We start from the raw sequence: 21,891 nt of genomic DNA on the forward strand, positions 1-21,891 counted from the left end.
TAAAAATGCATTTTATTCAAATGGCTTCGAAAGTGCATTGCCTTTGATAGACTTCATGCGTTTGTGTCTGCGGCTTGAAAATCCTCTGTACTGTTCACAGCTTTAATGTCTTTAGCCGGTAGGGAAAGGTGAGTGTGCCCCCTGAGTGGTTAACAGCCTTATTAAGATTAACCGGAGCTATCCATACAGCATTACCTTGTCTGCCGTTAGCTGCTGGAGCTGTATGAATATAACACGCACCTGTAGCATCAACGCATTTCTCCGCTCGCTCTCCTCAGTGCTTGGAAACTGAGAAGTCTTGAGGTCTCTGTTTGAACTTTTGATTTAAGAGCTGTTGCGTGATGAGAAACATTTACTTGGACAGAAAGTGAAAGCATCAGATCATACCATGTGTAATATGATATAATGCATCCGGCGTGTGTGTTTCTGGTCTTGGATAAGAGCATGTTTACTTGTACTGCACTGCGTCTGTAGAGTCAGCAGATGTCTGTAGTCAGGACCAGAGGATTGGCACCACACACACACACACACACACACACACACACACACACACACACACACACACACACACACACACACACACACACACACACACACACACAGACACTCTCTCCCAGTCATTTTGAGAAGCCAATCATAATGCAGGGTGTGAGCCGGTCAGACAGCCAGTCCTGACTCAGTTTCTCGTCCAGTCGGCCTATAGTGATCCATCTTCCTCCAGTTGTTTGAGGACAATTCAGATTGACGCCCGAGGAGCGTGTCTAATCTGTGATTAACACAGCCCACCCCCCACCCCCTTCTTCTCTTCATTCCCTTTTCCTGTCTCTCCAAATGTTCCCACATCTCTTTCCTCTGTCATCTCTCTGTCATAACTAATCCCTTGCTCTACTGTCCTCGACTCATATCGTTGTTCCCTTCATCTTTCACCCTTGCCTTTCCAGTCAGTTCAGTTTAATAAAGGAAGTTGAAGCTTAATTCATTTAAAGTTGTTTAAGCAGTATGTTACCCGATCGGAGCACTCCGGAAGTCAGAGGGTTGATTTTTTTCTCGTGTGTTGTTCACAGATATCGATCACTTCTTGGCTTCAGAGCATGTTAAAAAAAAAATAATAAAAAAAAAACATAAATTGAACTTTGCTTTCCCACGCGCATCCAAATCTGTCTTATGTTTCTAGTTTTTGTTACATTGTCATCTCACTGTGACATTATTTTCTCTGTCCCAACTCTTTCCTTTTCTTCCCCTGCAGGCCTTCAAGGAGGAATTAGAAAGTCTGATCCAGGAGCAGCAGCGGAAGGGGAACAACCCCACCGGCCTGCTCGCCCTCAGACAGATTGCTGACTTCTTCATGGCCAGCTCAGTGGCTGGTTTCAACACCTCGCCCCTCAGTGAGTACGCCTCGGTGGTTACCCTGGGCAACCAGACGCTAAAATTTAGCTAACATGCCAGCCTCACCCTGAGTGCAGACACTTTGAACTGTGCTGAAACACAAAAAGAGAGGAGATTCATACGCAAACATGAGCTTAGTGCGCTTGAGGGCATAAATGCCCTAAAACAGCCCAACCCCAGACTCCGGAAGAGCCACGCATTTTTCTCCAGGGTTTGATCCTTTGTGAGTTCTGTCCAGGAGTTCATATGTGAAGTCTGCTTCCAATCAGAGCTCTGGTATGCACAACAAATACTAAATAGCATGTCAAAGGCAATATTCAATTCAGTTAAGCTCTTCCCATAAAATGCAAATCTAATGAGGTGTGGAAGTAAACAAATTTTCAAAGGGTGAACTGCAGTAAGAACATCTCTGTGGGCAAATTAGTAATCTGTCTGATATTAAGGGAGATGTGTCAGATACACAACATCATTAAATAGAAATCCAGCTGTTGCACGCGGGGTATAACTGTAACTGAAGAGATCACCAGTTGAATATGTCTCTGTGCGTGTCACCTAAATAACCAACTAACTAACTTGTTCATGCAGATTTACATAAAAGTGAGACCAAACTTATATATATATATATATATATATATATATATATATATACATATATATACATATACACTTTCTTATCTCCACTCCTTTCTGCTTTCCTCAGGTCTGGGGATGGTCACTCCCATCAGCGACATTTACGGAGTTGAATCTGCCACGATGGTGAAAGGCGAGAAGCTCACACGCTGTAAACTAGCCAGCCTCTACAGACTGGTCGATCTGTTCAGCTGGGCACACTTCGCCAACTCTTACATCACAGTGAGTGCCCAACCAGATTAGATAAGATACTAGTGTTAAAAGTTGTGCTTTATGAAAACTATGACACTGTATCCTGATTAATTCCATAGAATTTCTAGTTAAATGTGTCAATATGCACTCATTGATCTGGGTAGAGTCATTTGGGATGGTTTTTGAGGATGATGTTGTTGTCAGGTCAGTTTTCTTGAATCTCTTTAATGCCATTGACTTTTTTTTGCCTTAGGGGAGGGTTAGTAAAGAGCAGGACCACATCCTTATCATCCCCAGAGGACTGTCATTCGCTGAGGCTTCTGCATCAAACCTGGTAAGAGAAAAATTTAGAGGTGGACAATTACAAATAGACATGTAGTTTGATACTGAATTAAAAAAAAAAACAAAAAAAAAAACAAAACATTCCACTACAGTAATATTGGGGGGGGGGGGGGATCAAATTGCAGCAAGTAAAACATTTGAATATGCAAGATTTTGAAATAAATGTCTTTCTCTTTTTCAGTAAGACTAAATGTTTTTATTGTATTTAAGTGTTGGTTTATCTGCAGAACTAAAAGCACAAACATTGGACTTTCATTTCACTGAACCCTTGATTGGACTGAAAGAAATATCATGGCTTTAGATGTGTGTCAGTTTCAGTGTCCTTGGCTGTGTTTGTTAGCCAACAGCAGCATTCAGTGTATTGAGCGTTTGGAGGAGGGGACTAATGCTTTTCTACTTTGCTTAATCAGCCATTTACTTCCTTGAATTGAATAAAGGGTGGATGATATTTTAGTCTTCAATAGAAACAATAGACGACATCTCTCTTTCTCTACAAGTCATTGGCATGTTTAATGACACTGATTCTTGTGCTGTTGCCATTAGTTGGACCGCATCATACCTTTTCTCAGCCTGCTGCTTTCCTCTAACAAGTCAGCAAACACTGTGGCTGGTGCAGGTTATTTGTTTGTCCAGTTTCAGTTGAGAGAGTGCACATATTGTCACAGCACTGGGCATGCTGTGCCAACAGATGAATAATTATTTGTCTGCCTTGCATTTTAACTTCCTGTGTGTATCTGTTTTCCTCTTTTTCCATTTTCTTGCACTGTCACCAAATTTTTGATTTGTGCTTATTCCAAGCTGAATAAATTAATGACAAGTGCTTCATATGACCGGGCAGTTCACCTCACAGTGATTATTCTGAAAAGCATTTCCTCTGTCAACCAAATGCAAGTACATTTGTGAATTTTACAATATATTCTTGAACGTATCTCAGCTCTGGTAAAGGCTATGATATCAGAAATAAGAAATATATCAACAAGGGGGTGACAAATAACACCCTCTAGTGATATATTCTTTGATGGGGGAAAAAAATGCTGAAAAGATGAAGAACAATCAACCAAACCAAGTCACATAAATCCCACACGGTTGACCTTTGACCTTTTTACCCTTTTTTAAGTTAGTATTTAAGTTGTCCATAGCGCAAGGTAAAAAAAAAAAAAAAAAAGGTCAAATGAAACTTTTGCTCGAAGTAAAGCTTTTGGCTTAGGGTTAGAAATGTGAGGCAACGTTACTTAAACGGAACTTATAGTTTGTGTGTCTGGATTGTGTTTATCGTCACTGTGGTCGTCTGTGTGACATTGATGACCACATTTTTGTAACTGTCAGGAGATGAAAATAATGTCTATGTCTTTGTAGATGCAGCTGACCTCCCGGACTGTTTTAGTGCCAGTCACAATCCAGCGGCTTCTTTAGTGGCTGAGTTCCTGTGTTTAGAGAAGCAAACAGGTTGATTAAGAATAAAGAGCTTTAGAGGTTGTGCGGGGGTCGAATGGGCGGGGGCTCAGGCATCAGAGAAAGATGGAGTTCAGTTAGCTTTGGTCGGTTTCCATCCGCCTCGCCCCCTCAGTGTCTCTGCTGGACCTCTGAGGTGAAGGTGGCTCATTGGAGCTTATGGAGAGTTTGTGGCTTTTTAGTTTAGATCGATGTCACTGGAGAGTAGCTCTAATCAGAGTCCGAGTAACAATAGAGACTGACTTTCAGGGAATTCAGGGATTTTAGCTGCCAATGTTGGGCCAATGTTTTTTTTTTTCCCCATCCAACCGAGTCACATTTCACATTCTTTTCGACAGGCCCCTTGGCATGCTTTTATAATTAGAAGTGCTATCATGTTGAAGGACGTGACAGGGTGAACACTGGACACTGGACATGTGATGTAACCTAATCGATGTCTGATCGGTTGACAGCTGGCTGTGACAAAGATGGCAGTAGTTAGTAACGCTCGGCTGGTGCCATTCGTCTGCCGGGTAAACTGACAATTGGCAACAATCATTCGGCCAAACATCCATATGGCTGGTAAAAGGCAGAGCAGCGCTCAGGACATGACTGCGGATTTTCAGACATCACCAGAAAGCTGTGAACTCCACACTTCAGTTTTATTTAATCAATAATCATGCCCTGAATTTTTAGTCCAACACAAAAACATATTTTACCTAATAGAAAATCCCACAAACACATTAGTTACGCAGTCGTGTAACAGCAAAATAAAAATGATCGGAAGTAATTTGTGCTTGTACTCAGGAGGACAAGGTTCCACTATTCAGCACAATTATGAGATGACAAATCATTCATAACTAAAGCAGCACTAAGGAGCTTATTTTCAGCCCTGTGATGTTTCCAGCTTTCAGCCAGAGAAAAGACACGGAATATTTTAAAATCGTTTTCTCCCTTTTCACCGCATTTCACCATAAAATTTTTCAGTGTGCCAGTCATTTGCAATGTTCTTTGTCCCTCCTACATCATGCTTGAAACATTTTACTCCTCAAACACAGAGGCTCACAACAAACTTTGCAGGCTCCAACCAAAACTGCTTGTACTTTATGCCCTTTAACTACATGATGGATGCCCTCCTATTGTGATCGTGCACGCTTGGACGTGGTGTTGTGAAAGAGAAATGTGAGCCTGTAGGTTCTGGGTTGCATCACAAAGCAACGTGTGGTTACAGCGATGAAAATTTTGTACAAGATCTGAATCAGAGCTGGTTTTTCTGTTTGTTATTAGGTTTTACTGTGAGGCCTGACATCTGCAGTCAGCTTCATTGTTGCTATTTCCTCAGGTTTTATGCCTCAATCTCGCAGTCCAGTTACCTGCCTTTATTGTGTCTTTAACTTCTCTGTCTATCCAACTCCCCCCCCACACAAGCTCTGCCTCAATCTTTCCCTTCATCGCCCATCTTTCCTTTACCGTAAATTAATAAATGCTAACTGGCTGGTAATGAAGTTGTCATAGCAAAGGCTGTCATGTACACTCTTTGACTGTATTATGTTTCCTGGTAATCTGCCAATTCATTTCCTGAAGAGAAGCAGATGAGAGAGAAGGAAACATTGATAATATGATTTCTGTTATTATGTGCGTCATTGGTTTAGACTTACAATTGTGTCTCCCTACATAATGGAGATTCATCAGCTCTGTGTTTGTTTGAAGGGACGGATCTGGTTACATGCCAATCTCTAAATGTGCCTTAGTGCTTGGGTATATTTAATTACGCTGATCTGGGCGCAGTTAGTTTTATCATATCTCTCCCTGTGCCATCTTCCAGCCTCTACATATTCCTCCCCTCAAAGGAGAACTTAATAATGTGTCAATAATAAGTGTTTAGGTTTTTGAAGAGAAAAATGTTTTGGTTTAAAAGCAGTTGGAGCTTTGCAGACGCCAGCTCCAGATCCAAATCAGAAATCCTTCAAGTGACCACATACTTTGTGTCCTCGCCTCATTTGTCCAGGTGAAGGTCAACATCATCGGGGACGTGATCGAGCAGGGCTCCACCAACCTGAGGATTGACCCTGCAGGTTTCAGCCCGCACGCTGCTATCTACTCCATGCGTCCAGACATACGCTGCATCATACATGTGCACACTCCTGCCACAGCCGCTGTAAGTTCCCTTTACGCCAGCGAGCGACCGTCCAGGGCCGAGCTGCAGGAAAATGAATGTTGGACCCTTCTACTCTGATTAATCTGAGGCTCACTTTTACATGGAATCTGATATTGCTGAGCATATCAAATATTTCATTTTGGGATTAGTCTTTCTCGGGAGGTGTCGAAATGTGAGTGGTGCAATTATACCACTGAAATAGACATCACTACTGAAAGCGAATATTCATCCGTAAACAGACACTGCTATGCGCAGTGTTTGTGACCTGTGCTCTACAGTGCATGAATTCAGTTATGTCTTATGACGACAAGAGGCTTGTTTCTGCATCCATCAGGGGAAAGCACTTTCAAAGGGTTTCTTATAAAACCTCTGTTGTACGCCCATCGAAGCTTTGTTTTGTTTTTTTTTTTCTTCTTCTTCTTTCATGTCTTTGCTTATTCTTAACTCTGTTGTTTTAGGTGTCATCTATGAAGTGCGGCATTCTGCCCATTTCCCAGGAGGCACTGATCCTGGGAGACATCGCCTACTACAACTACCAAGGCAGCCTGGATGACCAGGAGGAGCGGCGTGAGCTGCAAAAAGCCCTTGGGCCGACCGCAAGGGTGAGAAAACTCTTAAAACCGAGCGCTGAGTTCAGCCTATCTGCCTGTCTAACAGTTCAGCATTTAGCCAATACTTTTCTATAATAATCCCTTCCTTCTCAGACCAGTAGTGAATAAGTTTGAGCCATTTCCCACATCTGCGTGCAAAGTATGCAGGCACTTAGCCTAACCTATTATAAAGACTCAAAACATGAGTAAACAGTAACTTTGCTCTGGACTAAGCTCATAAAATCTGTTGATTAGTCCATATAAAGCTTAATATTTAACACATTACACATTGTGTTTCATTCATACAAAAGCCAGGATACCAACATTATCATTGTTTAAGAAGGATTTACAGTATGTGCTGAACTCTTCCTTGGGTGGGCACAGTGATTTCCTGGAGTCTTTTCTAATCACTGATGGATTATTAATCAAAGAGCATTCACAATAACAAAAGCCTCTTTGACTGAAAACTCTACACTCTGTTAGTGAAGGCAAACAGGCAAGAATGGAAGGGATTTCAAAGAGCTCAGAATAATCATCTAGATATTTGAAAGTAGTTTTTAAAATAATCAAGGTAAGGAAGCTGCTACATCTCGTCCTTGCCATCATGAAAGAACAATGATCCAATTATCCGGGTGTGGTGTATTTTGAACAGGAAGCAGTGAAAGACAGTCAAAGCAACACATCCTGTTGAAAAGTCTACTGTTTGGGTTACCTTCTGCACCTCCTCACTTTTGTCCCTACATGTGCTTTACTATGTGAGTGTTTTGCACTCACTTCTTAATCATGATTTTAACTGAGTGAAATGGGCAAAACTTCAGGAAATTTTCCACTGTCCTGCTGAAATGGCTACTTTTTAATTAAATGGCTCAAAGCTCTAGCCTGCTTAAACTCAAATTAGACAAATAGATCTGTCTGTGGTTTATCAGTATTTATCTGTGTGTGTGTGTGTGTTGCAGGTTTTGGTGCTGAGGAATCATGGTGTAGTTGCTCTTGGGGAGACCATTGAAGAGGCCTTTCACTACATCTACAATGCCCAGTATGCCTGTGAAATCCAGGTACACACATGCACACACAGACACACACACTAGCTAACTGTTGCTGTTTTGGGCACCCAGCACATTCCTGCACCCGTTCATACGAATAAAACCTGCAGGGCGGCAGCTCACCCTCTAAATCTGATCTCTCCGCTGTCACATTCCACCACTCTGACTTCTTCAACAATGCTCCATAAGTCAATAATTTTGTGCCTTGTGGACAATGGTGGCTAAACACTGTCTTAAAGAGTGAAAGAGTTAATTGTCATGTGTACAGTAAAGAATCGCATTTCTCTGTACAATGAAATTCTTTTTTGCTGCCCACAATGAATGCGTCCATGTATAGACATAGATACATGGAATAAAAATGGAAAAAACTGTTTAAGAAAATACAGTAGAATCAAAACAGAGCAATCTCAAGCAGCAATAGAAATATGCAATAACAATATCAGGCAGTGTGCAAAATGAAACATCCAAGATGATGGCATGTGCAAATGAAGTGTAACAGTTGCCTGACTGTTACGTGAGGTGGTCGATGCAATTCGTAACTCTTGTTTAGGAGTCTAATGGCAGTGGAAAAGAAAGAGTTCTTTAGTCTGTTAGTCCTACATTTCACACTTGTAACTCTGGCCTGAGGGCAGAAGTGTGAACGGTCCGTGCTGGGGATGGGCGGGGTCCTTGAGGATGGAGGCAGCTCTCCTGTGGACTCTGCGGTGGTAGATGTGGCGTCCCGGTGATCTTTTTCAGCAGGGCTGTTAAGAAGTTGGTATGCTGTTGTTGATGTTGGTCCAAAACAGCATTTAGAGAAGGATGTTGTGCTTCCTGTTTGAGTGAGTCTGTGAAATCAACCACAGACTTAGAATCAGCAAATGTACAGCAGCTGTCAGACTTTTAGCTGTGGCAGATGTAGAGCTATGGGGGAGCTCATGATGTGTAAATCTGTATAATGTTATGTTAAGTGTGAGGTTTCTCTGTCGGGCTCCTGCGTGTCTTTGTGCTGACTTGTTAATGCGATGGATTTCAGAGATGCTGCTGTAACAGGCACACCAAATCTCCTGATTGACTCTCCCCAGTCAAGCAAAAGAAAACATTAATCCATCCTGCAAAGCCCAGCTTAATTTCTATAAATAAATTCTCCAACCATGTTTGTGGTCGACATGTACTATATATTGCTTGGTACAGATATGCTTTTTGTTTTTTGTTTTTATTTTTAATTATATTATTATTTCTTATTTTGGTTTTACAGAGCATCTTTCTTGTACCTGGAGATTGGTTTCTTCTATCATGTTGCTTTCATTTCCATCAGAATAAATGTTTGATGATACAAAAGGCATCTATTTTGTGTAGCATAAGCTGTCAGTCTTCCGCAGAGCCTCACGTGCGTCCTATTGTCCTTTCTCTGAGTTTAGGTGAATGCCATCTCCTGTGCTGGCAGCGTGGACAACCTGATCGTACTGGATCAGGAGAAGTACAAATCACGAGTGTTCGCCGTGTCCACAGCGGCTGCCGTTAACATGGCTGGCCAGTACAAGTGGAAGGTCGGAGAGCTGGAGTTTGAGTCGATGATGAGGATGCTGGATAACCTGGTGAGTCAACAGATAGCAAAGTGAGAAATTTTGTACATTTTGCACAAATGCACTCTCTACACTCACATCCTCTGGCCTGTTAAATCGCTAGATATTTTTCAAGCAACTTCATGTGATATAATTGTAAAAAAACATGAAGGTTAAGGGAGAAATTTCTGCAAATATTATGATTTATTGATGACAGAATATTTATTGACAGTCCCTGACTGAAAACAGCTCTTAAAGTGTCTCGTGAAGTCGTCTGCAGTCAGGTTTACATTGCTGTTTTCCTTTCTTTGTGGATAAGCAGAGTTAGAGAAGAAAGTCCAAGCCGAAGAATAGAAACACAACTTTTATTATTTAGGAGGCACTCTTACTCACACAGTGACTAGCTGTTAGCTGGTATGGAGAAATCAGTTTTGAGAGGCACAATTAGTAATTTCAGGATAAACTAAAAAAAGCATTTCAAGGAAGCAGGAAGTGATGATTAAATAATAGATTTTCATCACAGCAGATAGCGTCTGGGTTGGGCGCTACACACATCGAGTGTGGGGGTTCAAATAGAATTGATTGTCTCGTCACTTTTTATTGTATTTTCTATCCTTGTATCATTACTTTTCTTTTTCTTTTCTCTCCTCTTGATGTTCGCATTTTTCACCTTCCAGCTCTCTTCTTCTCCTTTTGATCACGGTCTCACATCAGGTGCAGACTGAACATCTGTGTGCCGCCGCGCCCTGGCTCCTCCTCCCTCACCTTTCATAAACATTGCATTTGTATTAAATAACCTCTGGTTTACAGTACACTGCTTACTCGGACACAGTGACGAAAATGACATGGAAGAGAATGAAGTGGCTTCACACGCTGTCTCCTGGATAGATAAGCAGCAACCCTCCAGCTGTGAAAGTGTAGAAATGTCTGAATGTGAAGCAGCCTTTTACAAAGGGAAGGCTGGCCCAGTAATGTTTAAATAAAAGCTGATGATCATCAGTTGAAGGGTCAGAAAGAGGAGAACTTTGCTGTGTTTGGCCGAAATGTGAAAAACAAGTCAGACCATGTGACAGCAAAGGGGGGAGAGGGAAGGAAAGATGGGGATTAAGAGGAGAGGAGAAGGGGAATCAAGGAGAGGCCAAGAGAGAAAGGGTCATACAGGAAATGATTCTCTCTCAATCCAGTGTGCTGCCAGAAACAGCACAGCACTGTTTCTGTCTTTGTGAGTGACTGGCAGCTCAAACAGCACCACAGGAAGGACCAGTCACAGAATAGGGCTTGTTTCTGTTCCAATTCACGCTCTACTGGTGTAAAAAAAAAAAAAAAAAGCGCAATGACTTCTGTTTGATGATCCCCATGGGGTGAATTTGGTGTTACAGTAGTTCAAGTGGAGAACACAGGCTGTATAAACATAATGCACAAATGCCTTTGATACCTTGTTGTTTTCATTTCTTTGTCTTTTCTTTACGTGAATATTCACAAACCATCGTCATTAATTAATCATTAATCAATGCAGGTCAAAGAAAATGAACTATGGCTGTGATCTTGTTTTCTTGCTGCAGGGTTACAGGACAGGTTACGCCTACAGGCACCCCATTGTCCGGGAGAAGCCCAGGCACAAGAGTGACGTGGAGATCCCCGCCACCGTCACAGCGTTCATGTTTGAGGAGGATGTGGACGGCGGGGCCACACGGCTGCCCTTCAAGTTCCTGCAGCAGCGGCAGCAGAGGGAGAAGACACGCTGGCTCAACTCGCCCAACAGCTACACTAAGGTCAGCGTGGAGGGAGGAGAAGACCGCTACAACAGCCGGACAACCACGGTGAGCTGTGTGTGTGTCAAACACAGGCTCGTGCCTGATTTTACAGTTTTTATATAAAAACATGACGCTTCCTTGATATTATTTAGAAAATCTAAAGTTTATCCAAAGATTTCATGTGTATTCGTGTTTTTATTTTTATTTTTTTGTATTTGTGTTATTGTGGATTAATATAAAGAACCTCATTCATTCATTGTGTCTTTTATACTTGATACTAGATCCCCCCCTACAGGCCTAAACAGAGGTCTACACTGATTCATTTCAATGATGTTATTCACTACTGAGACATTTAGCACATGAATATTCATTCATTCATCTTCTACCACTTTTCTGTTTCCGGGCCATGGGAGCGACCCTGCACAGGGCAGCAGTCCATCACAGGGCCAACACACAGAGACAGACAGAGACTAACAACCACTCACACTCAGAGCTACAGACAGTTTAGAGTCACCAGTTAACTCAAACATAATGTCGTTGGACGGTGGCAGGAAACCCACGCAGGCACAGGCAGAACGTGCAGACTCCGCACAGAAAGGCCCCAGGCCGGGAAGCTAAACCGGCAACCTTCTTACTGTGGCCACTGAACAGTACTCCACTGTGCTGCCCCTTTAGTGATCATCAGTTTAATTCTCTACAGTTGTTTATTGGTATATTTACACAATAGTGGCTGCCAGATTATTCATTCATGCCAGTTTTGACCTTTACAATTTCCATGAGTAGCTCAATTACTCTTTTTTTTTTTTTTTTTTTTTTTTGAGGAATACATTTTTTTAATGTTTAAAACAAAAAATATCAATTGGAGACTAGAGATGTTACAAGAATATCTATAATGTCTGTTTGGTCTTGTTTGGTTGCACCTGTTTGTAAAGTGCAGCAGAGATGGTGTTATGTATATAATATGTTTTTATTCGCATCGGTTTTTCATTTTTTTTATTTTTTTCCCATTCCAGTGGATGAAGGCAGAGGAGACAGGAACACCGATCCGGATTGAGGATCCCAATCAGTTTGTCCCGCTCAACACAGACCCCAGTGAGGTGCTGGAGAAGAGGAACAAAGTGAGTCTAACTCTTCTCAGTCAGACATTTTACTTTTCTGCCTCTGTAGCAGGCTGACACATCTGGTGAGAGTGATGAGCATTTGTGATAGTAAGCTGCTTGATCAACGTGAAATCATAATTTCTTTTGTCTTCCTGTAGATCAGGGAGCAAAACCGTTTTGATGTGATGTCGTCAGGGCCACGTTCACAGCACCTTGCTGGCATCCCAGTTGATGAACCACGACGGGTGAGACTAAGTTTTCGGTGCCTTTACAGAAGAATCCTGATTCCTTTAATTTCCCACCTGTGTAACTGTAATAATGTCTTTCCATTTAGACAGTTTGGTTAAATGTGAGGTCCGAGAAGAGTGAGGGTCTGACATCAAAAACCTCCCTGTTTTAATTGGCATTTCAACCAACCTTTGCCACAAATCAGCTCATGATGGTTGGCTAGTTACAAGAATAAATAAGGCATACGGATTTATCCATTATTGCTTATTTTCTTTAATAAAAATATACATTGAGTAGGAAATTAGCATCTCAAGGATAGACGGCAGGAGACTGATGAGAACACAACATAGCTGCTCATCAAGATGCCAAAGAGTGTTTTGTAGAGCTTTGTTGGGTTTCCACTAGTCTCTAAATTAAAGAGAAAGAACACAAAGCTGCTGTGTAGTAGTACTTAGAAGTCAGCACTTTCTCCAGTACATGTTTGTGTAGGGATGTGAAATGGTTTATGCAGGATAGACAGTCCTCCCTCTTGCTGCACTGAAGTAATGGCAGCAATGCAGATTTCCCTAATCACTTGTTTATTGAGCAGTAACTCAGATGTCTTCTGCATTATCCGAACTGATTAGACATCTGCTCAGGTTGCAGTTTGGGTTGTTATGAGACGTGCTGGAAATGATCTGAGGTGATGAAATTTTGTTAAGTAGAAGAAGCTGAAGAAACAACAAAACGACGAGTTAGAGCCAAAGAGATGTCACACAAGTGCTGCCTGTAAACACCCACAGAGTCATGAGACGAACAAGCTGAATTTGGGTTTTCGGTCACACTGATGATTCACGCTGCTCACTGGTGTGTTTCGCTGTGGTCATTTATGCTGAACTCCTGACCTGCTCCACAGCAGGTCAGCTTTCCAGATGGAAACAAAAGAGTTTATACACCGAGGTGATAAGCGCTTCTAACTGATGAAGGTCTATCACACTAAATAAACACACGACTATTACAGCCTCATTTAACGCCATTTACCTGAACGATGATTGTTTGGTCTTGGCAGTGTTGATGCTTTTAGGCAGTTAATGTCTGATAAATAAAAACCAATATTTAATTAAAGGTAGACGATATTCCCTCAGCGTGAAATGTAATACTTCCTACACACCATCCAGTATATCCTTTGGATATTATTTCTGTTTGTTACTTTTCTATTCCAGTCATGTGATTATATTATTCATATTTGGCTTTGGTGAAAATCCCTTTTGAACATCACTATAATTAACCCGCCCGTATCAGTGTTTGTTCCTCTCAGTCTGACTTGCTTTATTTATTCATGGTCCAATGATGGTTCTTTTAATTGAAATCCTTGAATCTTTCATGTGAACGTAGGAAATCCTAGAATTAAGCGAGCCAGTTAATTTACTAGCACAGGTCATCCAGGCTGGTTGGCTTTCAGCTCAGTTAAGCCAGATAACAAATCCTGAACATGTTCACTGAGTAACCGCCCCTGATCAGTCAAACGACTGTGTGTTTTCAAAATCATGTTCGCTTGCTTCAGTTCAATGACATCTTTTGACCATGAGGGGGAGACAAGTGAGAGCCTTACACAAAGGTGAAGGCTAAGTGACAGCTGCACTGACAAATGAAACAAACCAAATAGCAAATCTACTTTAAAATTCTATCATTTTAATAGCATTAAAATGCTGATGGTTTTTTTTTTTTTTTTGGTTGGTGTCTTGTCTTGAAGGATCTGGTGCAGATAAAAGTTCTGGTAAATATTCGCAAGTGCTTTCTTACTGTTCCTGTTTGTGGTGGTGTTTTCACTTCAGTCTCTCATATTATGTGGATTTTATTTGACACATTTTTTGCCTGCTCAGAACAGAAAACACAGCATGAGTTTGACACTGAGTTTGATAGTGTTTTGGACCTGAACAGCCTTGGGGACATACTGTTACACTCGCATCCAAGCAAACCTGTTTCAAAAGAAATGTTTATTATGTTTGCATGTGTGTGACTTGATTTGTGGGTATGATGATAAATGTATGTAATTGCACTTGATTGTGTGTGATGCAGTTGCTGTGTTAATTTTCTCCAGCCCTCTATAAAGATGTTGGAGGTTGACACAAATTGGATGAGAAGCTGAGTGTAGAGTTGGTGGTTAGATGATTTCTTTGTGATGTGGTTCACACCCCTGTTCTCTCTTTAAATGAGCAGACTTAGTTACACTGCAATGAAAGATTGTCACCGTTAGATACAGGAGGTGTTTGTGTATTTGATTGTGTGTCAGACTGGGAGTGTGAGTATGTAAGAGAGGGAGGGAAGCCGGTTTGTGTTCGTGTGCACAGTAGACATTTATGAGATGTGGCATACATCTGTTTGTGTGTATGTGCATTGTTTGTTGCATGTGTGTCCATGTGCCTCCTGACTCTGTGCGTGTGCGCTCACGCTGCCATGTTCACCCCGCTCCATGTCTCCTCCCCAGCCATACGTGCCCACAGAGGAGGACCAGATGGCTTCCCTGCCTCCCAACCCCTTCAGTGAGCTGTCAGAGAAGGAACTAGAGGAGTACCGCAAGAACGTGGAGAGGAGACAACTGGGCCTCAGTGGTATGACACACAAATACACACACACTTAAACAAACATGCAAACTGATACACACCATACATACACTGGGCCTGGAGCATGAAGACTTACTGAACTCATTGATGTTGGATCTGCTAATACTTAGGTAGCCCAGTCACACTGAGAGACATATGGACCCCACACACACACACACACACACACGTAATGCCACAGCCAAAGCCTTATCCTTGGATATCAAGCATAAACAACAATCCTGCCAGCCTGCATGCTGATTCAAGACCAAAATGTTTTTAGATTTTAAAACAAACCTGATCAATAATCGATTTGTATGGTCCAGTTTGAAAGCACATGATGCGAGATTACAACCATTAAGAGTAACTGTCTGACTGAAGATAGCAGAAGAGTTGATGTTATCAGTGCCTCATTTGGCAGAGAACAACTGCTGCCCAGTTTACTGTTTCATCAGCACTATTCAATATAGTTTAACACATTAGGAAGCTTGCCATTTCAAAAATATTTCCACGTTATAAAGAGGACTGTCATCTTCAGCGTATTGTACAGTGTACAGTGTATTGTTCTGCTGTAGAATATCCTACTCATGAAATACAGCATATATATAACAACTCTGTGATAATAATTCAGTTGTCTAGTTAGAATTGGTGATTGGTAATTGGTGAACAAATACAATCCTAACAACCAGTTATTGGCAGTGTCCCATCATAGCCTGTTAACGTTGTTAGCAAGCCCCTTGAAACACCTTGAAGTGCTCCAAATTGGCTAAAACAGCTGGAGTAGAACTTGTTTGACGCTTACAGAGCTGTGACTCTAACTTAAATCTAACTTAAAACTTTTGCTTTTATTACCGCATGTCCTGAGTTTGTTTAGCTCACTCTATTGTTTTATTGTTCTTTACCAAAGTCACTTTAGCAGCAATCTCAGGGGATACCCGCATAGCTAACACACACACACACACACACACACACACACACACACACACACACGCATACACCCTTTAACGTGAGGGTTTTTTTTTTTCCCCCATGGGCCTCAGTGATGCTTCATCTGCATTACTGACACACAAACACAGGATCATCAATGCTAATCATATTAGTCCTCTGTCTCACTGCCTTTTAAAGAGAAAATCAATAGCAAACAAAAACACAAGTGAAGGGAGTTTTCTGCCAGTCCTCGTTCTGCAGAACTCCTGCCACATTGGACCAGTTTCATGTGTGTATTAGTAATTTGTGTGCGTATGTGTATATGCATCAATGTGCACATATGTTCATGCATGTTAATGCAATCATCAAAATGCTCCAATATGCATATGAAACAAGGTCCAAGTGTCAACGTGTGTGAGTCAGAGGCTCGTATGACTAAGATGGCAGACCGAACAAACAGCAGGCCTTTACACCCGCCACATGAGCCGAGTCGTTGCTATGACACTGTTGCCCCCTCAGCCCCGTCAATCCCCGGTGACCAATCTGGATGCAAGCTGGAAACAGTCTGGAATTGCCTGATACCTGCCTGGGCTCCACACACACACACACACACACACACACACATGCTGATAGCTTATAGCACGGTCCAGTTGATTCTCTACATTAACAGTGTTCAATAAAATACGGTTGTTTTTTTTTGTTTTTTTTAAACATTGAATGGAGTACATGAAGACACTGAGGCTCTCAGTTAAAAACGACTTCCTGTCAGTGGATGTATATTTCACGCAGTCAGTTCTTAATGAAGCATAACTGTAAGTTCAGTTACTTAAATATCAACTTTTTGTACGCAACCTTTTTTCTTTTATCTGCACCCGGCATGTACAGAACATATGAGCACGTTCACTGACAGACCCAGCTGTTGCACAACTGCGTTCTGTATAATGTGCACAGAGGAGTTGTGAATGAGTCTAACACCTCAGCCAAATCAGTGTGTAACCCTGAATGTATGAATGAACGTTTTTAAGGGATATAGGAACAGGACACGTTTACACTATTTAGTGTTTGAAACTAATGGCGCTGCAATTATTGCACTTAGAAAAGTTTAACACAAGCTGCTGGAAACAGTTTTGGCATCATGTCTGAAATACATAGTGCTTTATTTGTATGTTTGTTTTTTTCTGCATTAAGAGCCATAAACCATAATGTGTGCTCTTAGAGATAAAAAAGCCAGAAAAACCCAGGAAGCCAGAAATTACAGAAATGAAATCCTTCTCTTTAAAGTAGAGAAGATTAAAGGCATTCAAAGTCTTTCTTTTTAGCAGGATTGTGGTTGAAAATGCTCATTGTTGTGCTAACGAGGATTGTTAATATCAGCCGTGGTGGCAAACCTCCACATGAGCTTATTTTCAGCAGGTAGTGTGTTAACATGTTGCAGGAGGTCAGGGGATCAAACCTGGGGTCCTTCAGTTATTGTGTAACCTGTCACATTGTACACCCAGGAGGAGCAAAAGACAAACAAGTGTGGCACCATTCAGGGGCCCGTCGACCATCAGACGGGGATTTGGGAAACTTTGTGAAAAGCAGCTGTGCATGGCCTGATTCTAACATGTGTGTTACAACTAATCTCTCAACCCCCCCACCACCCACTCCCTCACCCCTTCAATCCCACCACCCTGCAATCCTCTCATCTACCTCATCCCACCCCCTCCCCCCACGCCACCCCCTGCAGATGGCGAGCACGAGCTAACCTCTGACGACGGCTCCACGCTCTCTCAGTCTGTGTCTCTCACCCAGTCCCCGCAAAGCACTCCAGCTAAAGAAGGTATCCGTCACTCACAGAGAGAGAGACAGACTCTTTTCAGGATGGATTTTTCACTGCTGCGTTGTGTGTCTTTAAGAACCGATGTGCATGCACGAGGGTTAAAACGACTGATGCTATAAGTGCAAATTAGTGACACTTTAACCAAGTCCCGTCCCCATAACTGATTCCTTTCTTATTCTCCCCCCCAAAATGCATTTCTGCTCTTGGTTAGCAAAGCAATATCATGTTGTCCCAGATGGGTAATCATTGGAGCAATTCTGTCTTTTTGCTTGGATTATTTTTATCTATTCATTTATTTTTATTGTTTTTAAAAGCACTCCTTGGTGTTGCATAGAGAGACAAGTGAGATTTCAGAGTTGGATGCAAAGCAGCAACAGCCCAAATTGAAATATTTCTTTTAAATGTACAGGAATGGTTTGGCATTTTGGTTCAGAAGCTTTTTCACTACTTTGCAGAAGGTTAGATCGGAAAAGCGCCGCCACTGTCAGGTTTGCGCGTTAACTATCAAGCCAAAGTAAGAAGGGGGCTAACCACAATGTACTCTAGCTACGCTCATCAACACAGGAAGCAAAAATACACCTGCAAAGACAACCAAACCTAATGAATTAAAACATTCTATTTCATTGTTGAATCAACACATGAACAGGAAATAAAGTTTGTTTCTCCTGGCTTTTTTTTTTTTTTTTTTGACTAAACCTAGCTAACAGTCAGTTTTAGATTTTTGGTGCAACCTATACAGACTATACAGGAAATTTGTCGAAACAAACTCACAGCAGCAACCGTTGGTGAAACACATGCCAGGTGGGGAACATTACTGCTCCACAATGCCACATGGCATGATTTATTGACATGAAAGTATTGTGTGCTGTCATTGGGACCTGTTCATCTTGTGCAGCAACACCTTCGGTTCTCTACGTCCGTAGAAATTCCTGTGTCTTGAGATATGAAGTTAGTTGGCGTGGCTCCAAGACCAAAAAGATCAGTGTGTTTTAATGACAATTGTGATTGACTTCCTGTTAACTCCTTTCAGCACAAACACGCAAAACCACATAATGAGCCGCAGTCAACACAAGACAGGAGGCTGGATCAGGGCGCCCATACTATCTAATGCCACCATTTTGTCACTGTGTTAAATTTTTTTTTTTTTACCTTTCCCTATATGTTTTTGTGTCTTTCTTTTTTGCTTTACTAAAATGAAAATAACCTGCAAAGTCGTCACCAGTTTTGTGTTTCAGTGTGGTAACATGATGCCACTGTAACATCTATTTGCAACCCTTAGAAAGGGATGCGACACTATAAGGCCTACTTTGGGAATAGTGTTTCAAGACGTGGGCGTAGTCTGCTGCTCAAGTGCCTACTTTTATTTATTTATTTCTTTAAGTGAAAGGAGGACAGACTATGTGGACTATCAGGTCAATGGGGTTTTACGTAGAAATGTTGTTATGAAATATGTAGAGCATTTCAAATGGAATTAGTGTGTCGGGGACGGCCGGGCTTCAGTGCTTCATGTTTGCTGATACCACTTTGAAATGGCTTTTACGGCTTTTTTATACATAATTCTGATTATATAAATAAGAAAATATTTTAAGGTGAACTTGCTGATTGAAGTGAATTTGTTTGATTATATTTTTAAATCTAATAATATATTAAAGTATCATATGCCATGTGTGCTTCCACTGTCCTTGTCCCTTTAGTCTATCACTATATCCTTCTCTGAACCGCTAGTTTATTTCTAAAGTAAAATTGTATAGGGTAAAAAAAAAAAAAAAAAGTCAAAGTCTTTCCACAGCGTCATCCTTTTATACAAAGCGGGACATGCCAGTGTGTCATTTGATTGTGGATTTATTGCAGTTTCTGTCTGTTAATAGGATATGTCTCGTGGAATGAAGTTCTTCTTCCTTATTCTCGTCTAACCTTCTTTGTTCTCGTAATCGTCCCTCCCTCAGAGAACCACACAGGCCTGATGAACGGCAAAGATGACCACGGCGATGTGGACGAGGAGCTGTCCAAGCGTGTCAGCCAGCTGACGACCAGCATCGAGAGTGTGGAGATCACGGTGCGCCCCGGCGAGAAGATCGAGGAGGCTCTGTCCCCTGAGAGCTCGCCTTCCAAGTCCCCGAACACCAAGAAGAAGAAGAAGTTCCGCACCCCATCCTTCCTGAAGAAGAACAAAAAGAAAGAGAAGACAGAGGCCTGAGATTAAAGGAGCAGGAAGAACAGCAGGAAGGAAGAAGAGAGAGGGGCGGCAGCCACCTTTTTTGTTTTCATGTCTGTGTTTTTATTTTGTCTCCTGTTTTTAATGTCCTTCCATGTTTTTAATTTTATTTGATTTTATTTTTTTTTAACAAAAGGTTCTATTTACAAAAAGTAAATGAGCGGATTACAGAGAAAAATATTTTGGCTTGTGAGAAAAAAAGACCAGAAAGTTAGGGCTGAGTATGTGGGTCCACAAATTCAAACTGGAGCAGATGCGGGGTGACAAATGAAGCGCTGGTTCTCTACACACCTGATCACCTAGGCAGTTTTCCAACAGGAAGGAGTCCCAGGTTGTTATGTGTCATTTGAGGCCATTTATTTCCTGAATAACTGGCTCCTCCTGCCACTGCCTCCATTTGCCGAGCTAAAAACAGAACTTGAAACCACAAAAGCGTATTTCCTGCTTCAAAATCCAATTTTATGAAATGATTGGATTGCAACCTGAGTGTTGTAAAACTGCACAAGTTAAAACGAAACCTCTTTTTTTTTTTTTTTCTTTCAAACTTTCCTGGCCTTTAAAAAAAATTTAGTTTTAAAGTTCTGGGCGCCTGACTCTACATCAGGAACTGAGAGGCCACATAAAATTTGAAGTCACACTGGAAAGGGTTTGTCTTGATTTATTTACTGTGAGAGAACTTCTCTCTTGGCCTAGCTCGCTCTCACTCTTCAAGCTTTTTTACATGTAGGCTTCTAATGCAAACCGTCTCTTCAGCCGACTTTTGGTTGAACTGCAGATGAGTTAAAAGTTTCAGACTGGACTAGATAGTGAGGATGAAGGCTGAACAGCCTGTCGGAGCTTATTTGACGTTGTCTCGTGGAGCGGTCAATCCATTCAAAGTAATGATGTAGCATTTTCTTGTCTGCTCTTCATCTCAGTGTTTTTGCCAAACTAAATGGACAAATGGGGAAAAAAACTATCTAATTTTAGTAAAGTGTCACTGTTTTTGTCTGGTTTGTCATCTCATGAAATTTGATCTTTTTTTTTTCTTATTGGACTCAAATTTGGTATTATTCGACTGTTTTATATTCATTTCTACGCTTTTACAGAGAATACTGCTGTTACGCATGTTTTCTCTTTTTCGCAAGAAGTGAATTTATATTGCTGACTATCTTCTGAAGTGATGCCTGATTGCTGAAATTATATTTTAATCCTCAGAGTACGCAAATTTACTATATAACACATGAAAACTGGATATGTTTACTATAGATTTTTAACTATATATTTTTTATTTTATTGTGCTGCACTTGTGGTATATAACACACTTTAATTGCAGTTGGTTTCACCAGTGAAGGAGATTGTGAAGTATTTTGGTAAAAGTTGTGCAAGTAGCGAGCAGGCCATGGTGTTGGCGAAAGGTCGGGGCCCAGAAAGTGAGTCGCATGAAGACGGAAAGAAAATGTCTTTCATTGGTGTCACGCATGAGAAATTACTTCTATTTTTAAAATCTGCTTAAGAAAAACAAACAAATAAGAAAAAAAAGAAAAAGCAACACAAAACAGGAAGTGTAGTTTTGAATAGTGCGTCAAACTATCTGCAGTCGCCAGCGGAATTGAGAATCAGGTTGTGGAGCAATGATGTCTCTGTTTGGTGTGTTTGTGTGTGTGTTTAAAGCCATATTGTAAATTTTCCTGTTTTTTTTTTTTTTTTTTTTTTTCTTTTAATAACGAGACAAGGGTTGCAATTGTCGCCTGCCTGCTTGGCCATCAAAGACCCTAAGAAGACTTGTGTTAATTCACCCCAGTGACTGCATTGACACCCCTCAGGCTCCCAGAAACTGTAGCTGCAACCACAACAACTACGCTTCCTCGCTTTATTAGCCATTTACTTCCTCTTGCAACTGGAACATTAGAAGGAGGTTGTACAGACATTTTGTTGTTCTTTGATCGCTCTGTGAGCCCGGCCGTCATT

General features: G+C 41.4%; 1 protein-coding gene across 2 annotated transcripts in view; it reads left to right on the forward strand.

Annotated features, from left to right (window-relative positions):
• The window catches only part of add3a (adducin 3 (gamma) a), a 36,876-nt gene extending 15,286 nt beyond the window's left edge, over positions 1-21,590 (forward strand). The window contains exons 3-15 of one of the 2 annotated variants that reach the window (XM_029500872.1): positions 1,247-1,385; positions 2,087-2,238; positions 2,462-2,542; positions 5,990-6,139; positions 6,598-6,741; positions 7,686-7,784; positions 9,173-9,349; positions 10,879-11,136; positions 12,084-12,188; positions 12,329-12,415; positions 14,866-14,989; positions 17,634-17,726; positions 19,673-21,590. In XM_029500872.1, coding sequence (XP_029356732.1) covers positions 1,247-1,385; positions 2,087-2,238; positions 2,462-2,542; positions 5,990-6,139; positions 6,598-6,741; positions 7,686-7,784; positions 9,173-9,349; positions 10,879-11,136; positions 12,084-12,188; positions 12,329-12,415; positions 14,866-14,989; positions 17,634-17,726; positions 19,673-19,923 — 1,860 coding nt within the window. In that variant the 3' untranslated portion in view covers positions 19,924-21,590. The remainder of the gene's footprint in view (positions 1-1,246; positions 1,386-2,086; positions 2,239-2,461; positions 2,543-5,989; positions 6,140-6,597; positions 6,742-7,685; positions 7,785-9,172; positions 9,350-10,878; positions 11,137-12,083; positions 12,189-12,328; positions 12,416-14,865; positions 14,990-17,633; positions 17,727-19,672) is intronic. The other variant, XM_029500881.1, reaches the window with a different exon arrangement.
• The last annotated feature ends 301 nt before the right edge of the window (positions 21,591-21,891 follow it).

This window comes from Echeneis naucrates, chromosome 1 (genome assembly GCF_900963305.1).
Source record: "Echeneis naucrates chromosome 1, fEcheNa1.1, whole genome shotgun sequence".
Classification (NCBI taxonomy): domain Eukaryota; kingdom Metazoa; phylum Chordata; class Actinopteri; order Carangiformes; family Echeneidae; genus Echeneis; species Echeneis naucrates.